This window comes from Anoplopoma fimbria, chromosome 4, assembly GCF_027596085.1.
Source record: "Anoplopoma fimbria isolate UVic2021 breed Golden Eagle Sablefish chromosome 4, Afim_UVic_2022, whole genome shotgun sequence".
Classification (NCBI taxonomy): Eukaryota; Metazoa; Chordata; class Actinopteri; order Perciformes; family Anoplopomatidae; genus Anoplopoma; species Anoplopoma fimbria.
In genome coordinates, this window is record NC_072452.1 from 14,564,803 (window position 1) to 14,587,099 (window position 22,297).

Below are 22,297 nucleotides of genomic sequence, written 5' to 3' on the forward strand. Positions count from 1 at the left end.
GGAAAAAATGTAATTACAGCATTAATCATAGCAAGTATGACACAAAGATATCAAGCTGTGGATGTAGTTGCAATTATAACGTGTAACGTTCGTGGGTCTTGTACAATCTGCTTTGAATGTAATCAGATATTCACATTAGAGTGCTTTTCAAGCATTCACTTTGAACCCTTTTGCTTGTCACTGGATGAAGTCAGAGCAAAGAAAGAAAATCAGCATGCTGTTGTGTACGTGTGGATTAACTTGCTCTGTGTAAATGTTTGAGCGGGATGCATTTGGGGCCTCTGCTTGGCTTTTGTGTTTCTGCCCCAGATTATGCCTGACAGCCATGTACAATATCCTGTTATAGAACACAACTGCATAAAGGGCGCAGGAAAGGCATCAAATGCATTGGTTAAACAGTCCTTCCGTACGTGCAAACCTTTCCACAGTCATCCTACTTATGTCATGGGAAGCTCTAATTAGTTAATGGGCTGATCTCATCAGACAAATTATTTTGTTGCAAGTGTCCAGTCCAAGCTGAGAAGATTGCCAGAGGCATAAAGTTTGAGATGTGGGCTTAGAAACCCAATATAAACAACTTAATAGCATTTATGTAGTCAGCTTACATATTGCATGTGATCAGAAGTATTGCATTGCCACAGTTACTAAAAAGACATGATACTGCATATTGTAGTTGTCAAAGTAAAATGATATGCAGTGAACTCTAATAAATAAGACTTATTTTGGTCTTTCTTTTTACTGCACGACATTGAAGAGAAGGGGCTTGCCTCCGTCTGTAGTCAGAAGAGGTCAGCACACTCACTGTTCAGTCCTGAAGTGTTACAGTTACCCTGGAGTAGATTTCCAGGGTTCATAGTGTGAGTGTCATCACATTGAGGAACAAGCAGCTTCAAACGTGAGTACTTATATGACTCATGGCATGTCTTCTCTTGCCTGAATATGGCATGTCCACTGCTCCAGAACCGGGGGTGTTTAAAATGCAGTGATTAGCGCAGTGTCCAGTTAATTTTAACAGAGTTTGCAATGGGACTAATCAGGAATTAAGAGTCGGCATCAACTTTAAATCGCCTTCTTTACGCATTCGTGGGGGGATACTGTCAGGATAGAAAAAGGCAATTGTCTGCCGTCTCCCGATTATCCCCTGCAAAAGCCTATAATCTGGCTGAAAGTACTTAAAGAGTCAAGCAGCAAAATAAACAACATTGATTATCATTCCACTGTTCTTTTTTTTTTTCAAAGTGGAACCATGCAGAAAAGGAAGGGGGTTGTGGGCTAAGGTTGCACCTTCCCCCTTCATCGCCATCTGCTTGGGCAAATGTTAAGGCAGGCTAAATACCCCCTGAGTCCTCTGTTCAAACCAGATTATCAGCTATTCTAAGGAGGCGGACGAGCATCTTAATCATCTCTCAATCTCTTTTACAAAAGCAAATCAAGAATTCTGCAGAAGGATTACCAGGATTAAGGAGGAAACAGACATAGACATAGCTCTCCTTGGACAATGTCTTAAATTGCAGCCTCTCAGTCTGGCTACCTTCAGCATGCAAACATGCAACAACTGCATCCTGTCACTACATTGTCCTTAACACTGGTTAATACTCTCGAGCCAAAACATCACTCTCAGGAATGGTTGTTTTTGTGATAAATGGTATAAGGTTAACATGTTGCCACACAATACAACGACTGTAGCACTACAGTGTTCAACTGCATTCATTTATGGCTGTTGGAACTCATTTAGTCATACAGCTAGGTTACACTTCAGAAAAGAGCCTCTGTTTTACAATATTGACAGCATCACATAGTGTTGAACAATGACCCTCAGTGGGACGTGGCTGGGTTTGAAAACTGTATTTATTAGCCCCAACAGCATGATTGATTGCTGGACAGGTTTTTCCACTTCAAAGAGGATAAAATGAGGGCAAATTTCAATGCAAATAACCTCTTTGTGGCTGTCGCAGAAGTCCATAGAATGCTGATACACCTGGCAGCAAAAAAGATGAAAACATTTTGCCTCTTTTTTTTACTGTTTTTCTTTTTTTTAGATGTGTGCGCTCCTCTGGGGATTAGTGTTAAATCTGCATGGGCAAAATTACAGTTGAAACCTTGTGATCAAAGCGGGGTGGGGTGAGGGAAATGGGGGGAGCGGGTGTCTCCTAAAGAGTGCTTGTAATGCTTACTTATCCCTACTGTAACAACTTGAGTAACATCTACTCAACAAAATCAATCAAGCACTGACAAAACCATGCCAAAGAAAGTACATCTCTAAACATTTAGAGTGCCTGTCAATTGTGAGGGCATTACTAATCCTTCCACGCACGATCATGGCTAACCTGGGATATTTTAGGGAGGACAGAGACACATTACTGTCTCGCAGCCACACCAGCAAACCATCCTCCTTGTACACTATCCGCAACTACTGTTTTAGATCACACTTTTAACAAGGAACAAACAATTGTAGAAGCAATCGATGTTCCTCTGATCCCCGCTCCACAGTCACACCTCGTTTAATCAACAGAATTGTTTTCAATGAAAACAATCTCCGGGCTGTAGAGCTACTCAGTGTCTCAGAAAGAACCACTCGACGGGCTTCCACACTGATTTGATTGTTGCACACACAAAGGTAGCTAGACCACCGCAGCTAGGTTGGATGATTGAATTATTCAGTTTGGCAGAGATTTGGCAGCAATTGTGTGGAGTGTTGCCTTGAGTGGAGTGCAACAGAAAGACAGCATCTTCTCGTTTCCTGCTCCACTGCACAGCACATGCATAAATAGCCCCCACTTAAACAGGTCGGTGTTGCTTCAGGACAACTTCACATCATACTCTGCACATTCTTGCTGCCGGGCTAATTGACCTACACCTCCCTATAGACACGCTTAGCATTAAGTGATCGATTTAAAGCATTTATCATATTCATACTTGAACACTTAGACGAGAAGCATTGCTTTGAGCAGAAGCACAAAAAGCCAAAATACCACTTCCCTGAATAAAGGTTTAATGTAGCAGCAAACAATTATTTGCTATGTAAAAAATATAGCGGAGTAATGGCAAATGTTACCTGCGCTAATATTTACATTGTTAGCACCGTTAGCAACGTTAGCTGGATTTGGTTCCACTTAGTCCCGCCCTATTGTGCTGTGATTGGCTAGTTCTATTGTGTTGTGATTGGCAGATTATCTCACAAGGCAACCGTACAGACAGTCATTTTTGATGTCATTTAAAAGATGTGTCAGTTAGCTGGTTTATAAACTCAACTTTCATGGTATACTGGTTACAGAAAATGAGCCAAACAAAGTTCACTTATCTGGCGATAGTAATGTGCTTTCCTTTGCTGTGACAAGAGTGTGTGAATGAATCATTAAGTTGATAAATTTTACTAATTTAGCTGTTGGCTAGTTAGCTAGCTAATTTGCTAATTCCACTTTCATGCTACACAGATTACAGAAATTAGACCCACATACGAGAAGTTGACTCTGCCTGAAATATCCGAAGTTTAAAGCAAAAAAAAACTAATTGGTTAAGTTTAGGAAAAGAACATGGTTTAGGTTAAAATAAAAACTTTTTCTGGCAGAAAGCCTTGAGGGCAAACTTCTTCCATAAGCAAAATGAGCCCAGCAGTTGTGCAACATGTACCAGACGTTCACAGTACAGTAGTAGTCCCTCACAGCACAGTGATGAGGGACTTGGCAGATCAAACTTGGGGAATAACACCTCAGGTCATGTTGAGAGCTGTTCAGAGGCAATTGAAACGATCCCAATCTTGTATTTAGCACCTTTAAGGAAATGCAAATTAGTTAGTCAATGAAATAAGCAACATTTACTTTGACAAGTTCATTTCTGTAATTTCAGAGTTCAAAGAGCATTACCCTCTCAAAATTAAAAATGTCTCATAGGAGAAGGAGGCAAGCCACATCTTGCTGCCAAATGTGAAGCAACATACCACAACCTGAGGGACAGTGAATGGCCTAGACATTCACACAACACAATGTGATGGGATCTGTTGAAATGTAATTGGAAAGATGATTACTGAATGAATTATTCTGTTCCTACGTATAATCCATAACATTACTATTAACTGGAGATATGATATAGCTGCTGTAGCCTACCCCCTCATCCTTCCCTTAATATAAACCATTCATCAGGACACATACTAAACATGCATAGGGTATACTATCAATGTTTTATAAATTGATATGCATATTTTGTGACAGAGTATTGTTCAAATATTTAAAAAAATTGCATTTTGGGGAACTCTTATTCCAATAAAGCTTCTTTGGATTTTGAATGTATCCGATGTCACCACTGAAAACACACTGATGTGTTTTCAGTGGTGACATCGGATTTTATGAAGGCGTATATGGCTGCCAAAATCATCAAATTAACTTATAAAGAGGAAGATCCAAACTGACCTTAAATCATTACATATATTACATTACATTACATTACAGTCATTTAGCAGACATACAAGTGTTTAGAAATGTTGGGCTCAGATTACTCAATGCACTTTGCTTTTAAAAAGTTAGCTGAGACCGCAACTGCTGCAATCTTATAATTAAACAATTTGAAATCTTAAATTGTCATTCTATACCATCTGCAGCAAATGACTGTGATCTCAGTGGACAATGTGAGTGACTTGTAAAATCAATGTAATGTGAAGAAAAAAAAGGGGTTTTGCCATCTTGATAGTTTCTTTGCAATGTTATCCACAGAATAATAAATAGGTTCTGGTTTTATGTTTCCATGTTTTATCAGAGGGGAATAATTGATAACAGGGGGAGGTACTGATTGTACTGATTGCATCCTCAAGGTTGTGGAAGATTACTGGGCTTTAACCACTTCTATTTTTTTCCAAATAACTTTTATGTGGTTTCTATGTGATTCATATTAAAAGGTATTATTCATAACATATCATAAACATGTATGCTAATTGCAGTGCATTTTAAGATTTTATATAATAGGATACTACCGTCTAACAAGCTTCACTGAAATTGCCCAATAGCCATACTGTGAATGGTGAAAAAAATGGAAAACCATGAAAAATACAATTAATGAAGACCATATGGATAGCCTCACCACCGCAGCACAATGAATTGCTGCATGTGTCTGTGTAAGCTCTGCTGTGCGGGTCTGTATATTCTGCTCCTTCTGCAGACATACCATTGCATTAAATGTAATCAAACATAATACATGTAACTAGGTGGCCTGTAAGATGAAATTGGATACTGCGTCTTCATAAATCATGAATCAATATGTCATGAAGCAACTCTGGAATTACTTCTTTCAGTGACATTCTGTAATACAACCATGGGCCACGTTAAAAAGTCCTTTTATAGATGGTAAAAACATCGGGAGTGCACTTAATGTGAACCAACCAAAATCACAAGCGCATCCTGAGACCCGTAACAACTGCAAATTTCTGTTGGTACAGAGGAGCAACAGCAAAATGGTCCAAGGACAAAGACATTTTCTGTTATAAACTAGACCGGCAACTACTTCCACTAAATCTTTTTCATTCCTGCCATCCGCTCTTTCTCACCTTTGACTTTGCACTCTGAAGCAGAAGAAGAACGCATTAATCGCCTACTCTATCTTCACGCACAAATGTTAAGACTCATTAATGCTGATTGACTCATTTGAAAACATTTCATTACTTAATTATGCAGAACAAGGAAAATATAATCATAGTTTATTTGGCTCAAAGAGATATGTTTTTTAAAGAAAGAACAAGGCATTTAGCCTTTAGTTTACATTTATCTATTAATAGAAGGCTGACATTTATGCACTCTCCTTATGAGAATGCTCTTCTCGACTGCATCATTTTCTCAAATCACCAAGGACAGTTTCCCTGAGGGAACTGATTATCTTTTTCTCAGTTTTAAAATATGAGGTAACTTTGATAAGCAATTAAACATTTTCTGTTATCTCCTCTCTGGCTTTGTTTTATGCCTTTCAAGTCTGTATTTTTGGATCAAATGCGCATAAACACTGCATAACACAATGTTAGAGCAGCGGTTATTGCACCCTCTAGCATCAATCTTCCTCTCTGATGTGTAAAACCCTGTGTTTGTGTACTACTGTACATCATAATAGCAGGGTTATCATTATCAAATGATCATTATCAGCTCTCATGGAGGAGAAAAAAAAAATTGTGTTGTTCCAAAAAAAGATTTTCTTCTGCTGTTTTCTGTCGGTGCACTTCAAAGGACGTGCTCCAACCAAATTTCCATAACTTTTTATCTGTAATCTGTTCCTAATGAGCGATGTATATCCAAACCATTTCTCCATCTCAGTCTCCTAGTTAAGTGCGTTGCAAAATGTAGAAGAAAAGGAGAAATGGGCAGTTTTTCTAATGCTGAAATGGGCCAATTAATGGTGTCCAAACCAACACAGCCGCAAATACGTCTACAGGCCACAGCCTGTTTGACATATACTATCTGCTGCTGGCGAACTGTATATGAGAAAAACAAATGATTATTCTACAACGTGTTTTGTGCCTCATTTTAGTCTTACTGTTCTCATAAAGCAGATACGGTAAAATGTGCAGAAAACTGAAATGACTGAGTGATGCAGACTAATATTGGATGCTCAAAGCAATGAATAAGAAGAGTCGTCAAAATATGCAATACAATGCAAAAGACTTTAATAAATTTCAGAAGCGCACACATACATAAACAAAACATTTACAGTTTTCTCCACACTGGCAAATCAAATTCAATTACAAAGATCATGTAAGGTGCATATTGTACTTCACATTGAATAAAAGTGAGGTTGTCTGTCTCCCTTACAAGGACAAAAGCTCTCCCAATGTATGTTTATTTTTTTATTTTTTTCCCAAGATCAGGCAAATCTAATCATAACACAGTGCTAGGATGCTATGTATATTTCATACTGTGGCTCCTACGCAGTAGTGAATACATTTGATACCATAATTACATGAATATACCTCCTTCAACAATAACAACTTGCCTCAAAAACAGGCAACTTGCATAAAATTAAAAGCTTTAAAATAGACATAGTCTGTAGAACCGTAAAATATTAAGTCCGGAATAAACTTAAAAAGGGAGTCCGTGCAGTAATTTCATTTAACTATGTATAGTTTCTCAGAAGTGAGAAAACAGCCTCTGGTCCAGCCGATCTGTACATTTCCAATTGAATACACAGGCTATGTCTATTTTAATGACTCTAATTCTATGGTTATATGTATGTGCTGTAGGTGTCTTTGATGCCTTACCTATCAAAGCAGTCTTTAGCTTACCAATTAACAGGACTATTGAACAACAATGCTGCTAACCCATCAAGCCATTTATTGGTGTATACTGTAGGAATTATTCTAGGCAGGACAAACTGTACTATAATGATTCTATAGGTGTAGGAACAGTGGAAGCAAAATGATGCTCTGAACAAAACGGCTCAGAAGTAGTAAGTGCACCATAGTGGATTTTCTGTCAAATGTTGACTTATTGCTGATTTTATACCGAAGCCTGTATTTCCTTTTGAGTTTGGTGTTCGATGTTTTTCTCGTCAGAGAATGTATTTTGTCAATGTAAATAAATGCATAAAGTCAAGTCATTTTTTGCTTAAGCCCGACAACTCGTTTTAAAGACTGCCCAAGGATTATTATTATTATTCTCACAGGTTAAATCACTTCCAAATTGAAAGCGAAACACAAAAGGTCAGGCTTAGTGGTCTTCAAATCTGCCCTACATAAACAGCTTTTGATTATAACCCCAGCAGTTAGTCCCTTGTGATTGTGGCTTAGCTCAAAGTATTAAACTTGTCCTACCATTCGTCCCACTGTAATAACAGCACGGCGATCGGCAGCATGGTATTAAATCACTACAAATGTGGGCGCATTGTGGGGCCATGCATATTTCTGTAACGTTAGCCACACTCTTCACTAACAATGGTAACCAGTGGCATCAAAAGTGGGACAGAAAGAGGCCAAAGTTGGCAGAAAAGGTACGCTGTGATGTGGGCTCGGTACTAATGTGAGCCTACAGGTTGTAGACCTTGCAGCATAAATACACTATAAGTCATTACTTCCATGAGCAAGCCCGGAGAGAGCAACGTCAAAGGACACAAAAATCAGAAAGTAAGAAAATAAAAATTGGCCACCAGGCAGTTTGAAATCAAAGCAAAGGGAATGGAATCAATAAATATAAACACCATCAACTCTGTGACATACATAAATATAAACATCATTTATAGATCTACTAGCTGTATTTGACACCTATTTTACAGAGTGGGTGCTGGAGAGGGACATTTTCGAGGAGGGTTCAGGGCATACAGTATCGTCCTCACTGACACAGGTAAGTAATAGCATACGACTCAATAAAGCATTTCAAACTTCCAACAGATTCACAGGAGGAGCTTTGTCAAGTTTCAGCCAGGCAACATGAAGCGTCTCTCTTTTTTCTGAGATACCCCCTCTCCCCCCCGCCCTTCCCCTCCAAGTTCATCTTTTCTCTCGATTGTATGAAGAGATGGGGTTTGAGGCTGTAGAGACAGTAAAGTACTTGTTTCACCTCTTCAGTCCTCTCCTTCCTTCCTTCTTTCCTCCCTCTGCCCTCTCTCTCTCTCTCTCTCTCTCTCTCCTTTTCTTTTCTCTCTTTTTCTCGCTTTAGGTAGTGGGAGCTAGAGATTGATTTTAATCCTGTGGGAGCGAGCTGTACCTGTGCCACAGAGTGTGCCATAGTGTGGTGGTTTCAGTGCCGTCTCCTGAAATATAGAGAGACAGACAGATATAGGGAGATTGTTGTTACAATATCATCGAGCTCTGAGCAGCCTAAGCTGTAGCCTTATCAGTGTGAGGCTACACTGAACACTGAATAAAAAAATCTCCAAAGAGAGTATAGAAGATAAAAAAAAAGCATTCTTCAAGGCACGGCTGGCAATCAAGTCATTATCTTGTCAGGTTTCCTTGAAGAATGCTACAAGTGTCACACGCTTGTGCATTTTCCTGTACTTATCAGAGCATGCAACCCAATTATCACTCCCAATTTGTCGTTTTGTCTCCCACCACACTAGTGCAGCACTCTTCATTCCCCCTCAAAAAAAGCCATTTGGATCAATTTAGGCCCACTCTTTCTATCGGACCCTTGCCAGTGGGTCCTCTGATATGTACAGAATATGACATTTTGCTGTTCTTAAGAAGTTTAGCAACATATCTGCAAATATCTGAATCAGGAAGAATCTGACCTGATGGTGCTTACATTAGCGAGGCGCAGTGATGCACAGATGTAATGACTCAACAGAAAATAAAAAACAATGATAATAAAATAAAATAATGCCATAATCAGAAGCGAAGATTTGATACTGGCATTAGATTTGATTAACCAGCCTAGATAGCCTTTAAGAATCACGGCTTCTACCCCTGACTATGCATGCACTATGAGTCAGCATAAGAGCTTCGTCGTCTGAACATGGGTGGCTGGTGTGAACGGCCCATACCTTCTCCCACACAAATAAATGACGGGATGCAGAGACTGTGTTCAATGCTGCTCCCATGATCCAATCCTTTTATAATGTGATCTTTTTTTATGAAGATAATATATTAAATTTCATTTTAAAGATGGCATAACTACAACACTTCTGGTCAAAGGTGTAACTGCAATGCATGCATGCGTGTGTGTGTGTGTGTGTGTGTGTGTGTGTGTGTGTGTGTGTGTGATACCACAAAAACACCAACAGCAGCTTCTCTTACATAGAGTCACAGGAGGAGTGTTGTTAAGCAGTGACCCTGTGTGCTCTGTGTGCCCAGAATTATGGGCCAAACAAAAGAATGTATTAGCCTTTTTATGTCCTGCATATTCATGGTGATGTGTGAGATCACTCAAGCAGGGTGGTACTCATTTGATCTGCCTCCGCTAAAGCACATACACTCACAACAGCTCCTCATCACTGGAGGCAGTTTGACCTCTAATATCATGGGGTAAGGGTTAAAAGAAAACGATGAGATGCGTAAAAACTGAGCGGAGTGGTGAGGGGAGGGAGGAGGGTTTTGCATTTGCAAGTACAGCTCTCGCTGAATAATGAAGCCATATGGTGACACAAATCTGTGGTCTCTGAAGTATTTTTTACAAGCTTTACTCTTTAACAGCTACATCTGTAGAGTCCCTGAAAACATTTTGGTGACCTTCAACCATAATCATCCCCTCATTTGTGCCCTCCACATCGTTATTCCATGGGTGGGCTTTTTGTCTTTGCTTTCTATTCAGCTGCGTAAGGTGTGTGGGAGGGTGTGGGGCAATGAGAGATCACTGTAAAGGCCCTTAAGCACCATCTGTCACTCTGATGAACAATAAAGAAAACGCGATGACCTGCCTGTGATCTTTAGCTTTGGACTTCTGGTTTTAAATTCAGGTTCAACGACAGACCAAATGCAGCTTTTGTTTGAACAGACGCATTTGAAATAATCTCTGTTTTTTAAGTGTTCTTCCTCATACTTTGAAAATAGATTTACTTTAGAGGAGCACAAAGATGAAATCAAGCAGCAATGGAATTATAATAGCTTGACAAACAGGACAGCTGGTCATCTATTGTCACATCACTTCGGATCCTAAGATCGTGACTCACCCAAAGATTGTACGTGGCATCACTGATAATCTTAAAGGACGGCTGCCTTTTTTCTTCTATCTTATCAGCCTCATTCGAAACCTAATTACAGTGATTTTAATCATACTGTATTACGAGTGATTAACCCTTTAGTGCATTTAATTAACCTTTGCAGCCACCAATTCTCATCAAGCAAAGCTTCATGCTATTTTTTTTCTATGACACAGGCTTTAAATAAGCACACTTAAAACTGGTGGGAAATCGAATGTCTAAAGTGGGAGGCATCACTTCTCAATTGCTCAAGGGGACAGATAAAAAAGATGTATTATCAGCTTAACATCACTGATGATATGGTTGGTGAATAGAACCAATGAGGACATATTTTTTCTTAATAATATTCAAATTCCGGGAGCATGTGCCACCAAAATATGAGAATATTAAACTGACTTAACCCGATCTCTCTTTGAGAAAGCAATAAGTATACAGTACCTTAGAAATAAACTGATTCAAAAAGAGCCTGGAGATTTGGTAGGATGTTTGCTAATCATATATTCATTGATTTTAAATTATTTTTGACACTCTGATCAGCAACATAAATGAAAATCAATTTAAGTCCTTGATGCATAAAATACATGACAGAAAATAATTCAGAATTGTAGAACACAGACTGAATATTTCTGCATATTTCAAGGCAGTCGCTACCAGTAAGAGGGGAAATCATCCTGACAACTCGTCAGTGTGTCGTATAAACACATTATGAATTTAATCTTTGGTACCAAGGGCATGTAGCTGGCTTATGTATAATGTACCATGGCATATAGCTTTTAACCAGGATTTCAAATAAAAGGTGGATGAAGGGAATGACTATCAACTCTGTGTGGGTGTCTTCATAAATGATCCTAAGCACAATACTTCACAGGATCAACAGTCATTCATCAAAACTATGCCATGAGGAATTTTAACGCTTGCTAGATGTCACACAGAAGCGTATTGGGAGAGAAAAGACAGACATGAACCAAAGATCTGAAAACTGTGTGCAATATGAGGCTAGACACAAACAAAAGCAAGCACCTCATCAAATAAAATCAATTATTGATGCAATATCATGAAATTGACCCAGAATTGGATGAATGGCAGTCGGGATAATTATGATCAAAACAGTAACAAAAAAAAAAAGCCAATGCAACAACAACCAAATCCTCAAAGAAAAGCACAAAAAGGAACAAAATGAAAACAAAAAATGAAAATGAAAATTGTTGAAAATGCCAACAAATTCCACTTGAATGTTTGACACTGAGGGTAAATATGGATAAAGACATATCCTTATAAATAAATTGCCAACCCATGCACAGCCTTGATTAGGTCCATTGTGCTGGTGATAGAAGGTCAAATATCAACTTGCACATACTCTGCCATGTATTAGTGATAGAATGATCTTCAGTATACTCTTTAACAAAAAGTACAACACATCACGGCAGAAAACCTTTGTTTTGATAACGTTACAGTCTCTCCTGTGTTAGGTAATTTAAAGAATGTAAAGAATGTGTATCTACATATGCAGTTTATAACAATAATTGGGGTCATTAAAGTAGAGCATTTATGGGCTGAATGCAAGGTCTGCCTGGCAGGCTTTTTATGGACTACTGCTCCCTTGGTGTTTAAGTATATTGGTCTCAAGGCTCTGCGTCACCTTGATCTCTGTGACCCCCTCCCCCTGCCCCAAGAAGTGCTCAGTCTTGCCCACAGTGCTCTGCTCTGGCTGTCAGCACTGAGAAAGGCCACCTCTCCTTACCTCTGATTTACATTTATTTCCCTGGCCAGCTTTTATTTATTGGGGCACTTCGCATTTGGCACATATCTCTTACGGAATCATAAGCCCTTTGCTGTACCTTTGCATTCAAATGAGCATTCTCTCCCGCAAAGCCTCACTGGCAAAGCTAAGACAGCACTTAATATTTTAAGGACAAAAAAAAAATCGACAAAAAGTGGGACTATTTATCAAGTTGTTTTAGGACGTCAAGAGCACTTTTTTTTGTTTTGTGCTTTTACCGTCACACTTTTTTTGCTGGCATTTTTATTTTTTGCTATGCCATGTTTAAACATGTCAATCAAATATATTAGCACACAGCATCATTCACTCCTGACTTCAAATACATAAGTAGAAAGTTCAATCATTGCAGGCTCTTCTAGATCAGGCTACATTGCCACCAACAACTCAGACTGAAGTTAAAATAGCTAGCCATCATAGTTGCACTGCTGCCATTACTCAAGCTTTTGAATATGAAATTAAGCTGCTCTTGTTTTTTAGTAAATGATTATGCAATTATAAGTGCTTATGAAGGAGGGTGAAAACATGAATTAATAACGGTAAAGTGAAAGGTTTGCTGCATTAATTGTCACAAATTGTGTTTTATTCTTTTCAATTTTAAGTGCAGATGACATTCATGTAGACATGGTCATGGTCTGTGTGGGAAAATCCCCTGGCTCCATGCTGCCACCCTCCCCCTTTCACATCACCTACCATGGGACAGCAAGGGGAATGTGAGTGGGGACTAGTGTGGGTGGGTTTAAAAAGGAAGTCATGAATTACCTGTCGGGTGGTGATTTGCCCCGCGGTCTTGAATCCCCCCTGACAGCTGCACTCTGAGACACTGTACGGGTCGGAGCTAGTCGATGAGCACTTGGAGAGTGAGTCACAGCCCACCACGAACGTGTTGTCCAAGGGGAGCTCCTGGATCACATGGTGTTTCTTTGGGGCCACTGGAGTCTCCGGTTTGATTTGAAATGTAGGCTGAGGGGACGCGGACTTGTAATGCTTCGCTAAATCTGGGCTTTCGGGTTTGAAGGTGGTGGGCGTTGTGGCCCAGTTGTACTTCCCCATGGTCTGCTCCTCTAACTCCACGGGGAGATCCAGTGTCCCATTAATATGCTCATGGGTGGGGTCGTCAGGCTTGGATTCATCTATGGTCACAAAGTTCAAGAGGAGGCTTTTGGGGGATCGCTTCTTTCTCTTCTTCTTCTTCTTGATCTGACGGTTGTCTTGGTTGGGTGACACCCACTCACCACTCTGCTTGCCCTTCTGTACCACTTTGTGTCTGGGTGTCTGTCGGCAGCGCACCAAGGCAGTCACAAATATCACCAAGATGACAGTCATGGTCCCTGCTATGATTGCTATGACAACAATCACATATCCGTTGGCTTGAGGTGTCACCTCACTGTCCCCTATGTTACGATCCAAGGGTGTCTCCATACTTTTTCGCAGCTGCTCTTGGATAAAGGTAGCATTTGACACAGTGTCATTGACAAACAAGTGAATAAGTGCGATAGCCTGTAATGACTCAGGCTGACCCAGATCTTTGACTTTGACTACCAGCCTATGCAACCCCTGATCAGCTGCCACTATTTTCTCCTGCAGTGTTATGTTACCCGTTGTCTTGTCGATGGCAAAGAGACCTCGGGGGGAGACTCTAGATGTGATGATGATGCTGCTGATGATGCTGTACTGCAGCTCAGCATTCATACCTGTGTCATTGTCAATGGCAAACACTCTGGTGACCACAGCGCCAGGGTTGGTGGTGGTTCGCACTAGGTCATATGAGTAATTGGAGGATGGGATGACGAACACAGGGCGATTGTCGTTCACATCAACTACGTTGATGGTGACCTTGGCGTAGGAGGAGCTTGGAGGTTGCCCTCCATCAACTGCCTTGACCATAAATGTGTAGGAGCTTTGCTGCTCCCTATCGAAGGTGATATTGGGTTTGATCACACCGGTTTGGGGGTCGATGATGAAATTATCTTTTCCGTTCAAAATGGACAGGGTTATAATCGCATTATCTCCCGCGTCTGTGTCCGTCACTGTGATTAAGCCCACAGTTCCATAGAGAGGCAGGTTCTCAGGCACATAAAAGTTGTACTCAGGGTGTGTGAAAGCTGGGCTGTTGTCATTAAGGTCCTGGACGATTAGCCTTACAGTGACATTGCTCTGCAGGGACGTGGAGCCATTGTCCCTCGCTATGACAGTGAATGAGTACCTCTCCTGCTTCTCTCTGTCCAGTCGTTTGCCAACGGAGAGAATTCCTGACCGTCTGTCTATGTTAAACCCGTCAGGCGCATCAGGGCCAAGAGTATAAATAATCTCAGCATTATGTCCGCTGTCTGCGTCAGTGGCGCTGATTTTTATTAACTGTGTAGAGGGGTCATTGTTCTCCGGTATGGAAAGTTGGATTTCCGGCTGGGGGAAGATGGGTGCATTGTCGTTCTCATCCTTGATTTTAATTAAAACCATAGCTGAAGTGTTCAAAGGAGGCGTCCCCCTATCCGAAGCCACTATCTTAATTGCATATTCTCGAGTCGTCTCATAATCTAGGGGGGCAGCTGTCTCTAGTAAAAATTGGTCATTAAAGACAGGCTTCAATCGAAAAGGAACATCATGGTCAGTGTAGCAAGCTACTTTACCGTAAAGATCTGCATCCTTGTCAGTAACAGTGATGAGAGCTATTTTTGTGTTGAGGGGAGCATTCTCAGACAGCAGAACAGTCCCATTAACCAGGTTGATAATGTAGCGAGTGTCTATAGAGGGAACATTGTCATTAACATCTGTTACATTAACAATCACTGTGGCTCTGGAGGGGGTGGAGCTGCCATCACTGGCAAGGACGATGAGTTTGTGAACAGGAGTTACCTCCCGGTCCAGTGGCTGCTTCACAGTGATCAGTCCTGTAGAGCTGTCGATGGCAAAGTGGCGTTTGGTTGAGGCAGAGATCTGGTTGCTGAAGGCGAAGTGGATCAGTGCGTTGGAACCCAGGTCTGCGTCCGAGGCGTGAAGCTGAGCAACCGATGTCCCCATGGGGGCATTCTCTGGCACCGTGACCTCCAGCTCACTGTCCTTGAAGACGGGACGGTTATCATTGACATCGGAGATGGTGACTTGGAGGATGGCAGTGCTGGATTTGGGAGGGTTGCCGCCATCCTCTACCTTTATCTTCATCACAAAGGTGTCCTTCTGCTCGCGATCCAGGTTCTGCTGAACGATAAGCTGCGGCCACTTGTCCCCTTCAGGAGTCTCTATGATGTCTAAGCCAAACTCGCTGACACTCTGCAAAGACAAGACAACATTTTGGGTTACGTTTCTTTTGATTTGTACGCAAAATATTGAAATGGGATTTCACTTGGTTAATGACAAAGAAAAGGTCAGATCACTATAGTGATGTATTATATATTCTGAGGCATTCCTCCTCCTGTTTTTTGTTTATACATTGTAGATTTGTCAATTGTCTTAGAAAGCCAAACAGCTCCCAGAGGTATTTTCTTAGGTTAGTCAGGTTCGTTTTTTACCCTCGTAGGGATCAGGCTTTTAGGCAGTGATGAATGTCAAGAGCAAATTAAACGGCACAGGACATTTTTAAACAAGGCAGCTGGTTCATGGCTCTGCACTGCTCATCTCAGTACGCTACCCATTAATCAAAAGCCTTTTCAAACATGCTAATCATCTGATTGTTTAACTAATTTCCCACCGACACCATCCAATACTTGCCCCAGGAATATAGCAATTGTTTGATTATTCATATTTTTACAAACGTGACCAGTAAATCAAGTCCCTCCACCCTTCCTTGCAACTACTTCTCATAGGGATTAATTTACCTCTTTAGCCTCCTTTCCTGTTTTTTTTTCTGCCTTCACTAAAATGAGATTCCCCCCTACCTCCCTACCTTGTGTCAACTTAGATAGAACAGGCAGCCCGGCAGCATTTTACTGCATAAAGGGATAGAGAACGCTGAAAATGGAGACACAACAGTGAGCTCCCATTTTAAATACACTGCAAGACCAGATCCGTACTGATTAAGAAAAGGGAGTGAAAAACCCTGACTATTAGAAAGGCTTTTTGCTCAAGAAGGGCTAAATCTAGGCAAAAGTAAAGCCGGAGGAAAATGAAAACAAATGCATAAGTAATCCCCATGAGAAACCGGAGGAACTGGCACCGGCTGTTAAGAGTAATTGCCTTCCACCCAAAAAACTAGCACTAATATTTACAATTTCAGACGGGGAACGGTATGGATCCATAAATGTTTTCAAATTAGAGAAGAGAGGAAGGAAAAGGAAGGACGAGAGAGAGAGAGGGGGACAAGTGACAGAAAAGGAGAGAGAGAGAGAGAGCAGGGGGAGGAAATAAGAAGAAGATCAAGCCCATGAATGAGCTGCATGCACATTATGAAACAAAGAAGCCCTTTGAAGCTCTTTCAGTCAGAAGTAGTTTCATGGTAAAACAAGAAAAAGCATCCTCTTTAAAAAGATAAGCTTCATGCTGCACATAATGTTGGAAGAGATTACTCTGTCTAGGCACAGCTATCAAATGAGATTAAGATATATACATTCTCCTCGTTCAAGGAAGGAACGTTTCAACCAAATTGTGAATCCTCAGTAGGTTTTAAAATCTAGGACCGTCCTCGTGTGAGCGTAGTGTTGTAGCCGACACAAGGAGACATGCAGCCGCAGCATGTAAATTATTATGTACTCTGAAAAACTGCTTGCCAAGGGAATGTTGTCAACATGTCAGTGATTGACAGAACTACTTAAACCAGCCAACACTGCAGTAATGATCTTTCAGACCTTATTTCGTGATCCTGCTGGCAAGCAAGAGTCATATAGGGATTAGCAATATATACAATATGTGTGGAAATGAAATGTAGATAAACTATTTTATGGATGGGCCGAGCTGAATCTTCATGCACTCGGCAGAACTGTTTCTGCCATCACTAAAAAGGTCCAAGACAACATTCTGGGAGCTCTATTGCTAAGCACTACTCCATCCACACAGAGCTCCTCAATCCCCAGTTGTTTGAATAGTTCACAAATTCGGCACAGTATCTCAGTATCTGCTGCACAGATATTTGGCAAAGCCTGATTTAATAGTAGGATGTTGAGTTAGAATGTGTCAAATGGAATGCTGCACAATGATTTATGAGCCAGCATTTCCTCTATGCTTTTGTCTTGGTTTTCACACAATTTTACAACTGACAAGACGGCACTCAGCGCATTTCAATAAGTTGAAGGGAGCTATCTTTCAGGCGGTGCATCCTCCTGAATGCAGAATTAGCCTGGTGGATTGTGATAAGATCTGGGGCAGGCTACGAAAAGGCCAAATACTAGCATGAATCACTCACAGGAAACCCTAAGGCTGAGCGAGAAGGACGAAGCTTTCTAATCGCTTAAGTATGCCCATTATACCGTTTTCTCTTCCACCACACATGCACTGTACAGGTAGTTCTTCTTGAACTTTGATGACTTGCCATTCATTACACATAACTGGTCTCGGCAGCGACCAGAGAAGGATTATGGCACTGTATGTGTGGTATGTGTGTGGTACACAATCTATTCACAGATGGCTAATTTAAATAAAAAAGGGATACTGACAGAAGCCGAGGTGGCTGATGATGAGGGAAGGATGACTCCAAACCCCGTTTTGCAGACAGCGCCAGAACAGTGGATGCATCTTTCAGTCAAGTTGATGACCTTATTAAAACTAAGAGGAGACTGAGATTGGGCTGTGAATATATCAGGAAGACTCTAGTCACGGTGATGCCCATGGATAGGGCTAACTGGGGAGGGCTATTCATCACAAGCTATAGCACCTCTTTATAATGCTGATAGAGACTCACCCTCTCTCTGTCTCTCGCTCTCTTTCCTCCCTCATTCTTTCTCTCCGTCCCTCATCCACTTTTGCCCCTGGCCACGATCTCATGCATATAATTAAGACAAAAGAAGCTGGGGATTGTTTGTCTCTTTTTGTCAACCCTTAGAAGAGGATAATGTGTCAAAATAGGATGCTAATGAAAACTGGAAAGCTTGACAGTGAGCTCTCTGCCCATAAACCCTATTCACTGCCTATAGGCAGCATGCAATGCATTAATCAAATTTTTCTTGCTACTTTTGGAAGGGAGCTTGAATAAATTTTGCATCTTCAAATGCAAAGTTAGCATCAGTTTAGGAATAAAATTATTCAAGCCCAGACTTGGTGAACGAGCAAAAAGACCACTCCATTCACTCAAAAATCTCAGGCATATTTCAGAAAGAAGGTATGCAAGGGGAAAGCTAGGTAGGTGGCAAAAGGTTAAGCCTAAAAGCCCTCCAGATTGCCCAACCAAAATGCAGACACCCACTTCATCATCCACTTCATCAGAAGAACATGGCTCCATGTGAAATTACTTGAACATGACGCCTGTCTTAAATGTGTCTGAAGATGCTGACATAGATGTAACTTGGATTAATGTAGTGTGTGATAGTGCTAACTCATAAAACACTTGAATAAGGATAGAAGCCAATGTCTGTGAACAGCCGTGTTCCTGTGCGACGTCAAGAGCAGAATCTCATTTGGTCTTTAGTATGTTTCCATGTTGGCCTCTGAGTTATCCTGTGGATACGTAAATTGATCTAATCTGCTTTCAAGGGAGATCCTCCTCCATCCATGCATGTGATTGCTAACTCTGACCTTGACCATTTCTTGGATAGCCTTCTCTGCAGTTTTGGTGACGTAGCACACCACTACACACAGTACATGGTGGTTTCATTCAAAGTGTGATTACACCATTATGTGTAATGCCGGAGCACTGTGTTGGATGAAATCACACATTGTCCTTAACTTTGGAAAAGGATAAAGTTGTACAGAAAAAGGCTACCTTGATTCTTTCATTCTTTCTGCATGTTGTAATTCAGGCATGCTACATGTGGAGTGGTGGACCATTGAGTATGGACCACTGTGCTACACAATGGTAGCAATTTCAGCACCGCGCCTTCCACAACACAAGGAAACTGGGCAAACTATCATTCCGAGGGAGCTTCTGAGACAAATCTCACAGGACCATACAAAGATAGTCCAAGGGTGGCTTAGCGGCCAAGAGCTATTCTAGGAAATGCTTGCACATTCCTTCCCCACTAAACCCCTGGCTTTCTACTGCACTTCTGAAATAAAAGATACCAAAGGTTGAACATGTTTCTGGCTCCTTTAAAGCTTCCTCCCTGTGTTTTACTCACATGGAACCTGGAACACAATGAAATTAATCTTGAGTACAATGAGAATATAATGAGAAGAACTGAATCAGGGACGCAGTGCCGAGGATGCTCTAAGAAAAAAATCCTGCATAAGATAATACAACCACAGTCTAGGCGAGGGTTTTAGAAAGCTTTATATTTTGAAAAGGGCAAAGAAAATGATTGCAGATGATCATCATAATGAGCAGAACATTTGGTTGGTGATTTTCCAGGCATGAACAATTCAGGACATTGCGCTGGAGAGGCCTTGGCAGTGGGACTAAAAATGTAAATTGGTATTCGAGGCAGACACGGAGAGAAACGATTCTGTTCATGCCAACCCAGTGTTAACTTCATCTGAGACTCCAAGATGGACATGTCATTTCTTTGTACCATGCTCTCAAAATCCACTAACCTTTTTTTATTTATTATGTTTAGGGTTTCCTCTAGAGTGCTTGCATCTCCCTCTTTAATTAAACTTCATTTGTAAGAGCTCGTGTCATCTCTGATATCCATCTATCCACAAAGCGTAGAGCGTTGTCTAGACTACAAATGGAGAGTGCATGATATCATCCTACATTTCTGGATTTAAGGCTGACTCCATTAGGCAACATAGAACATTGCAATGCAGTTAAATAGAGCATCAATTAGATGATGAAGAAAAGCTTTTGCTAGTTCTGCACAAGACCCCTATTGACATAATACAGTATTCTCCTTCTCACTTGCTTTAATCTACTTTGTTCAGCACATGTAACCTGTTGTTGGAAATTGGACATGCAATAAATGCTTTGTGTGCATTTTCTACTGCGTGTTCTCAGATATTACTGTACATGGTGAAAACGTCCCCTTCTTAATAGCCTTCTCTCATTATGAAACAAAGCATATGGAAATATTAACAGCTGGTATAAAAACATTGTAGGCCTTATGAAAAATTCTACTTTATGAAAAAGTAGGTCATATATTCAACGCGTCAAAATGTATTTTCTATATTACAATACACTACAGCACCACACTAGCGATATAGCAGGCTTACAGGAAAAGCTGTTCTGCAGAATCTGAATCATGTTACAGCCAAAACATATGCTAAGAAAAATCTGAAGAGAGAAAATATCGTAAGGACTTAATGATTAAAAATAGTCAACCAATCAGATCCATGGCATGCTGCAGGCATGGCAGTGTGTCAGGATCCTTCAATAATATGTGTGCAGACTGCTATTCTGCTTGCCTTCCATTCAGTTATATGAAAAGACAATTAATTTCATACCTACTCATCCGCTTTATCTCTGTTTCTCCAAGACATATTGCTACAATGGTCTTTGGTTTATCAAATGTGATTGTTCCATACTTGGATTTCCAAAAAGCCTATGTATGGGACTAAAAGCTTTTTATTCCATTATGTCCATGGAGCAAACCAGTAACTTTGTACTGTACCAGTAACATGAGGCTGCAGGCCTGTATCATTCACTATCAATATTGTTCATTCATTCACTATTAAATTAAATTAACATAGAGATTGTGAGATACATTAATATCAACTTAAGTAACAAATTCAGCTTCAGGTACTTGGGTGTTTTTAATTTTTACTATCAAATTACAGCTTATAATTCAGTAAATATCCAATACAACAGGGATGTATGGGAGTTAACGGTATGAATGTACTCAGAGAATGTAGTAGTCCTTGTGTTAGATAAATAAAATCAACATTAATAAATAAACAAATGGGCCTTCAGAAATGGACTGTATATGAACACAAAACTGTGTGATTTTGACAAATATTTTATTTTATTAAAATAAATATTTTTTCTTCCCCCCCTTATTATACTTCTTTTGTAAAAATGAAGATAACTAAGGCCACCCTGAAACATAGCAAATCCTAATTCATTTTCACTTTCTATATATGAGAGATGAAACAGCGGTGAGCCTCACCTTGACCAGTTCATAATGCTGAATCCCATTGATTCCTACATCGGGGTCAAATGCTGAGGGCACTGGGTATCGAGTGTTGATGGCTGTATTCTCCGGGATGGAGATGTTAATTACAGTGGACTGGAAAAGGGGCGCGTTGTCGTTTACATCCTCGATCAGGAAGCGGATCTTGACCAATCGGAAGATCTCGTCCGGCAGCACCGCCACCTCGATCTCATAGTAGCAGCGTTTCTCAGCAAAGACCCCCGAGCACAGCTTCTCCCGGTCGATCCTGTGATTGGTGGTAAAGATCTCCCCTGTGTTGGCCTCCACCCTCACCAAGGGCACGTCACCTGTCTTGTACACAGGCTTGAACTGCAGCGGCGAGGACAACCTGATGTTGGGGTCCAGGTTGAGGTCCAGGTCCTTGCGCAGGTTCCCGATGCGGACGTTCTCCGGCTGCTCCTCCTTCAACGTGTAGTCCCTCTCCTGGGCCTGACATAGCATGACCACACAGGCGAGCAAGACCACCAGCACGTGAGCCTGACTTGCTAAGTCCATACTCAAGAGTGGATGGGAGCTTCACTTCTACAGCAGCAATTCTGCGACAAGAGAGGTGAGACGGAGAGAGAGAAAAAAAGAAGAGAGAAAGACAAAACATACAATGTCAGTGCACAAAATGACATGGCATTCAAAACTCTGCTGTAATTAGTACTATTTCCTCCTCAAGGAGAGTTTTCAACTTGACCTGTTCATCCTAACTAGTTATGAGCCCACATCCTTTGTACGTCTTTGAGAGCAAATTAACGACGGT

General features: G+C 40.8%; 1 protein-coding gene across 3 annotated transcripts in view; it reads right to left on the reverse strand.

The window, feature by feature from the left end:
- pcdh11 (protocadherin 11) overlaps positions 1–22,044 on the reverse strand; it is a 115,591-nt gene extending 93,547 nt beyond the window's left edge. For 2 of the 3 annotated variants that reach the window (XM_054597802.1, XM_054597803.1), the window contains exons 1-2: positions 21,505–22,044; positions 13,142–15,649 (exon numbers count right to left, since the gene is read on the reverse strand). In XM_054597802.1, coding sequence (XP_054453777.1) covers positions 13,142–15,649; positions 21,505–22,044 — 3,048 coding nt within the window. Of the gene's footprint in view, positions 1–8,631; positions 8,716–13,141; positions 15,650–21,504 lie in introns of those variants that run through there. The other variant, XM_054597804.1, reaches the window with a different exon arrangement.
- Positions 22,045–22,297: the final 253 nt, after the last annotated feature.